The sequence below is a fragment of the Triticum aestivum genome, chromosome 7B (assembly GCF_018294505.1).
Source record: "Triticum aestivum cultivar Chinese Spring chromosome 7B, IWGSC CS RefSeq v2.1, whole genome shotgun sequence".
NCBI classification, from domain to species: Eukaryota; Viridiplantae; Streptophyta; class Magnoliopsida; order Poales; family Poaceae; genus Triticum; species Triticum aestivum.
In genome coordinates this window covers 712,061,629-712,069,986 of record NC_057813.1, presented here as the reverse complement: position 1 = coordinate 712,069,986, position 8,358 = coordinate 712,061,629, and the positions used below count along the sequence as shown (strand labels likewise).

General features: G+C 47.9%; 1 protein-coding gene across 1 annotated transcript in view; it reads left to right on the top strand.

Moving 5' to 3' along the window:
• Positions 1 to 3,089: 3,089 nt before the first annotated feature.
• Positions 3,090 to 8,358, top strand: part of LOC123161911 (DNA-directed RNA polymerases II, IV and V subunit 3) — an 8,350-nt gene continuing 3,081 nt past the window's right edge. Inside the window, exons 1-2 of the mRNA XM_044579727.1 lie at positions 3,090 to 3,648; positions 7,117 to 7,354. Coding sequence (XP_044435662.1) covers positions 3,167 to 3,648; positions 7,117 to 7,354 — 720 coding nt within the window. The 5' untranslated portion in view covers positions 3,090 to 3,166. The remainder of the gene's footprint in view (positions 3,649 to 7,116; positions 7,355 to 8,358) is intronic.

Here is an 8,358-nt window from a genome sequence, read left to right as displayed (position 1 = left end):
TACGAATATTAAAGAGCTACTCCTCCTTGTCGGGGAGTAGTGATTGAATACTTGTAGTCTGACTTCTTCATTGTGGTAGCTTTCTTGAGCTCGATGGCCTTTACGTTGAAATATTCCCGAGCCGCCTGCAAGATCCTTTGTTGAAAAGAGGGATCTCTGTTCTTGCCGGCATGGACCATGTCCTTCATAATTTCATAAGCTTGGACGCCGCCATCGGCGCATGCGGCCGCGACCTCTTCCTTGTGTGGGGTCGTGGCAACAACCTCATCCACGTCTGCAGCCACGACAATTGCGACCTCTTCCTCGCATGTGGCCGCGGTGACTGCGGTAGCTTCTGCGTGCATCTCCACAACTGCGGCCTCATCTATGGTTGTGGCAGAGGTCGCGGCATCATCCGCGAGTGCCGCCTGGCCATCTATGTAGCGTTGGGCTGCGGGCCTCATCAGCGTGCGTCCACAATTTGACTCTCGGAGGCCATGCGGGTCGTTTGGATAGCAGCGGAGGTGGGCGAGGAAGGAGAAAGGGGGTGGTGGTGCAGGTTGGCGAGGAAGGATAAAGTGGGCTGGTGGTGGCGAGAGGGTATTTAGAGTGAATTTCACTTTTTACCCTATAGTTGTACATTTGAGACACGAATTACCCAATCGAGTGGAAATTTGTCTAGAATGCCCCTTTTGGAAGCTTTGAACCATCATTTTCCGATGCATGTCCATCAGGCAATGTGTGAGAGGATGCCCGGTGTCCAAAAATATGTTGACGGCGACGAGGAATGGAACAATTGGACAAGAGAAGTCTGAACATGATCGTCAATGATGCCCTCCGATCTTTATAGATTTTTTTACGATCATTGACGCAACATGCCGATCCTATCTACCAAAAACAAGAGGAATGCAAAATTGGGGTAAACTGTGTTCAAAGTCTTCAAAATCTGATATTTTGATAGTACTTCCACTAAATGGGGTAATATGTGTCACGAATGTAAAACTATATGGTAAAAAATGGAATTCACTCGGGTATTTATTTTGAGTGCGGATGCAAATTGTAGACAGTTTGCTCTGACCAACTGTGTACTATGTTTGCAGTGTCTCACACGAGTGGATAAGCATAACCGTGTGCCACACCCCCACACGGTCACCACGTCGTCGCACTAGTTCCCGCACACGACACTATTTTTGCCAGGTACACAACACTATTTTTTTCCGTTGACAACCGTTTTGGCTTTCCTTCGTAGATCTACAGATTTTACCCCCGTTCAGAGAAAATCGTGTGTGAGATACCATATAATCCACAGTGTGTAGTTAGGTTGCATTCACACTCATGAGGTATGGAAACCAGCTGCTCCAGCCCGCCGCTCGCTCCGTGTGCATGCGCTCAGTCCATGACGCGTCAATGCTGGTCCAGAGCAGACGGGGCGGCTTCCAACCACATTCAAGTGGGTAGCTTGTCCGTCTGCCTGCCCGGCATTCAAGAAGACACCTTCGTACTCACACTCTGTCAGCACGGGCACTCATTGTTTAAAGACCACCGGCCAAGGCAGAAACTCAGAGAGTGTTTGGATCACTAGAGACTAGAGACTAGAGACTAGTAGTAGTCACCTTTAGTCAGTAAACCTTCAAACACCCCTGACTAGTGGGTGACTAAAACTAGTTTAGTCCCAAGTCACCCCACCCCCAACTTTTACTGACTAGAGACTAGTAGTAGTCGCCTTTAGTCAGTAAACCTCCAAACACCCCTGACTTTTACTGACTAAAGTCCCCCTCTCTCTCCTCTAATTGGTGTTGCACAAGGGACATTTAATACTGAGACATTTAATGCTGACTAGTAGTAGTCACCTTCCAAACAGAGCCTGACTAAAAACTTCTAGTCTAACTACTACTAGTCACATGACTAGAGAGTATCCAAACACCCTCTCAGCCGTTGGCGCACCAAGGCTTTCATTTCCTGACTAATAGCATCTAGAAAAGCTTGCATGTACTGTTGCCTTCCTTCCTTCTCATGTAAGAACTGCATTCCACTAAGGTCTCTCAATGAGCATGGGATCAAGCTCCAGCCTATGAATTCTTAATTTTTTTTCCAAAGCAGTGTTAAACAACATTTCCTCCCATTTCCAGCACAAAAGAAGTTCTGATCCATCTTCAAGCTATTTCTCAAGCATTCTGCCGGATAGCTCTCTAAGTGTGTCTCTGACAAGAACATCACACTGGGGTTACATGCTCGCTATACATTCAAGAAAGCTTGAACTGTCGGGGTGTTCCCAAACCTGCGACAGTTCCATACTAAACTCTTCATGGCAGCAAAACGGTGAAAAAAAACTGTCTTGATTGGCAACGCCCCCAGAGGACATCAAAACCCTAGCTTTTACTGCTAGGGCACGACGAATTTGGAGATGGAGCCCCCTCCGAGGAGGGTTAAGAGCACAGTCTTAGAACCTCAAAATCCCATGAGGAAGTTGTTGGTCTGATCTTGGCAATTTGGGAAGAGAAATTGATATTACACCACGTTAACCTCATTAGCCATCTAGATCTTCTTGGGGAGAGAGAGACCATCACCGACCTGACACAGCAAAGACGCCGGCCACCGCGCCGCCGCCGCCAAGGAGGCGGCCACGGTGGACCAATAGAAAACCTAGTCGTCTGGTAAGTCGCCTCACAGCAGATAACACTTCACGCGCAAAAGTCACGTTCCGCAACCAGCCACAAGCAGTGGCAACAAAATGGACGGTGAGATGTCGCGAAGCCAGACATTTGATCCAGCACAAACCTTAAGGTGACGCATTCAGCGAAATCAAGGTAAAAGAGAGACCTTTTTATTTGGACAGTGACACGTGTGGCACGAACACATGGCAACTCCGACCGTTCTTGATGGCAGGTTTAGTGGCGCGAGGATGGCAATTTCTTTTTGGATGACAAGTTTCAGCTTTTTTTTGTGTGTTTGTTTTGTCTTTTTGGATCACAACTTTTGTTGTAAAAACCGTCGGGGTCGGAATGCTTTGTGTCACACGTGTGGCATCATTTGGGTTTTTTTTTGTAAAGAAGAAAAGAAGGGCAAAAGACAGACAAGAAGGGCAAAAGACAGACAAAAACCTTCTCCTCCGCCTGTTCCGTCTCCCCCAAATCCGCCGCCCGACCAAAAACCCTCAACAGCGACGCCCCACTCCACCTCCGGCGGCATGGAGCGGCCGGCGGCGGGCGCCTCCTACCAGCGGTTCCCGCGCGTGCGGATCCGCGAGCTCAGGGACGAGTACGCCAAGTTCGAGCTCCGCGACACCGACGCGAGCGTGGCCAACGCGCTCCGCCGCGTCATGATCGCCGAGGTCCCCACCGTCGCCATCGACCTCGTCGAGATCGAGAGCAACTCCTCCGTCCTCACCGACGAGTTCATCGCGCACCGCCTCGGCCTCATCCCGCTCACCTCCTCCGCCGCCATGGCCATGCGCCTCTCCCGCGACTGCGACGCCTGCGACGGGGACGGCTCCTGCGAGTACTGCTCCGTCGAGTTCCACCTCGCCGCCCGCGCCACCGACTCCGGCCAGACGCTCGAGGTCACCGCCATGGACCTCCGCTCCACCGACCCCAAGGTCTGCCCTGTCGACCAGGCCGATGCCGCCGGCGACCACAGGCAAGTCGATCGCGGTCTCCACTACGGCCCATTGTGTTCTTTACTTCTTAACGAAACCCCCAAGTATTGATGAAATGATGACCTCTGCCTGATCTACAGAACCCAACTAACCCCCAGGTAGTCATTGTAGTGGCTACTAGCTTATCTATATGATGAATCCCTAATTCACCTCTCTGGCTCTCTCTATATATATCTAATTTGTTGTGTTTTTTTGTTGATCAAATTAATCATGATTTGTACTCACTGGTTTATGTGTCCCTAACTCTTTGTCTTGCCTCTAAATGCATTTTTTGTTTCTTCGGAAGGTACATGTATAAAAACGTAATCTTGTGACTGCACCATTTGAAGTAAATCATGCTCGTCATCGTATCTGTAGATGATTCAGTTCGAGGGTTAATATTTATCGAACGGTCGCAATTACATTTTCACGACAATGTCCATGCGCTCATTCTTGTCTTTTAAATCAGCACTCTGTTACTTGCAGCCTAGCATCGCATGTAATTCAATCATGTTCGACCAGGTCTCAATTTCAGATTACCCATGCTACAATTGCTTGTAGGTTCAGTTATTAGTAGGAAGCCAAGGGGCCAGAATTTTACTCTATCTATGCCAAAATGCCACTTGTCCGCACTTTCAACACCGTATGCTTTCACTGCCTTAAAATTGCAATGACACTTGAGTGAAACTATATTTGTATCGTTGTACAACTTCTTCAAGTGAGATCAGGATTAAGACGAAGGAATATATTTATTTAGCCAAAGCAATCTTGTATTTTTTGATTCCGATGAAAACACTCATTTTTGCATCTGAACTAAACCAGCATTTCCTATTAACTAGTAATAACGTTGCCATCTCTTGTTAAAGCCTCCAAAAACTCTTGTCCAGTGAAAATTATAAATTATTTATCCTTGTTGGATATGCACATTCTATGCTTGTCTAGATACCTTTCTAGGTTATATACATACTACATGGTCGACATTTGTGCATCCTTTTTTTTTTGAACGAAGGCTCCAGAGGAGCCCGGCTTTGAATTAACAAAGCCATCAACCGGCCAGGAATTACACAAGGCCATCAATACAGCCAACATGGAACAGAAGGAAAAGCTACAGCCGATATAGAGTGTTGCCCAGCAGCTTACAAGCACCAAAGACTACAAGCCCTACATAAAAATCCTAAAGAAAGCTCTAGCTTGTAGTCGACGGAGTCCTCCAAGTGAACTTAAACCAGAAGAGTGAACAGAGAAGAACATCAGACGGCGCCAGTGCTGAACGGCAAAGGACCGCACCCTCATCAACCCAGGAAGGTGGACACCGAAAACATGCCGCTGTTCTCCAAATCCGGAGGGGACCCCTGCCCCTCGCCTTGGCTCGAAAGGCGCCGGACCACCGAAAGATGGAATTGCTCACCCTAGAGCAAATAACGGACACGGTTCCGGCCACCAAGGAAGATACTCAGCCCGACCTGTGATGCATGAAGGAAACTAAGGATATCCACACTGAGGCTCGCTGATACAAGCACGAAGAGGAAAAACTGCACAAAGGAGCTGTCACTGAACAAACATACAGCGGAAAGAGATGGAGCACCACAATTGGAATAAGCGCAGACCCGCAGAAATCAGCCATGTTCGTGTCGTTGCATCGAGCAGTTGCTAGTGAGGACCCCTGTCCCCTCCCTGCCCAAGGCAATGACGCCAATCAAGCAGAAGCTGACCGGCAACCGAACAATTCAAGGAATGACGAGCTGGACTAATTCAGAAACAGAGCACCATGTTCCATCTCCCTCGCTGAAGACGCAGCCACCACGATGCCCCACTGCACGCTCCCACCTTGCCCAAGACGGCACCTTCAAGAAGGAGGCGACGCACGCCGCGCCGTTGCCGCCTAGTCTAAGCAAGACAAGGGATTTCTCCTGGAAAGAAGCGGAAGGGAGAGGAACCGAACCTCGACGACGCCTCCGAGGAGGGGAACGGCACCGGCCGGTGTCGCCGCCGCCGTGGCCAGAGAACCAGCCAAGGATTTCTCCCAGTCCAAGTTCGCGACTCCTAGCAGTCCACCTTCACCGACGCTCTCGACCTGAGGCCTCCGACGACCAGATCCGGCGTGCAGCAGCGCTGCGGGGGGGAGCGAGGCCGCCTTCAGATCCGGACGCGAGCCAGGAAGACGACCACCCGCTGCGACCGGCGACAGCTCCCGCCGTCCCTCGCCGCCCACGCGGCCGAGGAGACACAGGGGCACCACCTGCGACGCCGCTCGCTGTAGAAGACGGCGCCGCCTCACCACCCGAGGCCGCCGCCTCGGCGCCCGAAGCCCTCCGCGCGGGAGCAGCCAGATCCTCGCCGCCGCCGTCCTTGGTGGCCACGCGGAGTGCGCCGGAGGCCTCCTCAGGCGGCGGCGAGGGGGGGGGGAGGAGGAGGAGGGGAGGGAGGGCTGGCGGCTAGGGTTTCGTCGCCTCCCGAGTCGCCCCAAGCGGAGCGACGCGGGGGGCGGGGGGGAAGAGCTGCAGCAAATTGTTTCACATTTGTGCATCCTTTGCCCAGCGATTAGTGACGTCGGCAAAGCACTTGGCACTTACTGTCAGTGCTTTTTGCCACTGTCAGTTTTTCGGTGCGGTGCAAAATATCACGAATCGTAAAGTGGTGGTTTTCCGCTAATGGTGACATGAATGTGGTGGTATTGTGCATTTAACTCGGGACAACACTGAAAATGACTCAATTTCTATATCACATTTAAGTGTGCAGATTGTAAATACTTATGTTGGGAATACTAGCTACTGTGTATGTCACATGTATCTTTACTTCTCTTCATAAGTTAACCAAATCATTTTCCTTTGTAAGCAGTTAGTTAGACATAATAAATAGGCATCTTTTGTAAATCTTCTTTCCCCTTTTCTGTCATTCAAGCATAATGGCACGCTATGAATGTAAGCAAAACTAGTTATTAGTTGATCTTACATGTTAGTTGTACACACTAATGTTATGTGGAGACAGCAGTACAAACGGCGAGGCCGCACTTATCTGTGTATACCAGGCTTACCGTCAGTGGCATCTTTAGGAGGGGATAAGACTTCGTATCCATTAAGGGTTGGATGCACATTTAACTATTTGATTATGAAATTTGGTTTTATATCTATCTGACACTGATCTGTCTTTTTATGTGCTTCTAAATGCAAGCCTACTCTGCTTATTAACTATGTTCGCCTAATTATTTTATTATTATATTTAGCTTTAGGTGGATATGTACATTACTATAAATCTTCTCCTACATGCACAGAGCATGCACTATTGATATGTTCTGCTGCTGGTGCAATAAAATTAAGCATCTTCTGTGGATTCACTATTGTTATGAGTATATATGTTAACTTTTGGTTTAGTGGATTCAGTGGCATCTTCGGTGCATATCTTTGTCTTCTTGAAAATAAATGTCTGAAAACTTCCCTTAAATTTTCTCTTGTTTTACTAATAGTTATTAGTATTGAGCTTTAAATAATAATATCTTATTTCAGGGGCATATTAATAGTAAAGCTGCGTCGTGGGCAAGAGCTGCGTCTTCGAGCAATTGCTAGGAAGGGAATTGGAAAGGACCATGCCAAATGGTCTCCAGCTGCTACTGTGACCTTCATGTATGAGCCTGATATACATATTAATGAAGAGCTCATGGAGACACTTACACTTGAGGAAAAACAAAGCTGGGTGGAGAGCAGCCCTACAAAAGTATTTGACATTGATCCTGTCACCCAACAGGTCAGCTTGATCTCTGCTAGTGCTTCTCCATCACTTGTTTCAATATCATTAACGAATCCAGAGTTTTAGTTTTTTTTATATGATATGCTAAACTATTGCTAGATTCATTGTGTGTTTGTTTGTGTTTGTGCGTGCGCACTGGGGTCCGCATATGGGTCTGTGGGCGAACTATTCCTAGATTCATCAGACATCTTACAGTATTAGTAAAATCATTCAACACCACAACGATGATGTTATGCAGTCTTTATGCATTACTTTAGATAAGTCATCAATATTTGTTGATGCTGCAATCTGTCACCACAGTGTTGTAGGCACTTAGTTGTAACACAGTACCTGCTGTGCATGTCTTTCTATTCAGTGCTTGTGTACTTATATCTGCTATCTACTTTTCTAGCTGTTGGAATTAAATTAGTGTGAAATACCTGACTTTTTTTTGGTCTGGTTGACAAGTGACAACTTGACATATCAATACACATAGCACTGATACTTCATAGTAGTGACTTCAAGACAAATTCCTCTCGGTATTACTGAAATCTATTATAATGGACTACTCCCCTACTCAGAGAAATAATTATTGTGTCGATATATTTACTAGTAACTTGTGACTGCAAAACTGTGTTTCCTATTACCAAATTTATGTTTCCATTCCTGATGGAGATACCGCAAATTGCGTTGTTCTATTTACTGAAGTCTTGAGTCAACGAGAATATACCCTAAAAGGATACCACAAATTTCATGAATGCCTTCTTCTAGCATGACCTTATTTGGGTGAACTATCCCATCACCATCCAAATCACATGGACTGTTTACAGCCACTAAGTGAAGGTGGATCTACTAGCATCATGTAAGGCCTCCTTTACACAAAAAGTACCCCCCACCCCCACCCCGCGCGTCGCCCACCTCTGGAAACCCTAGCCACCCTCCCCCACATCGCTGATGCCAGAGGGCTGGCCGGTGAAGCCGCATGAAACCTCAGGATGGCGGCGACGGGGCAGATCTGGCGC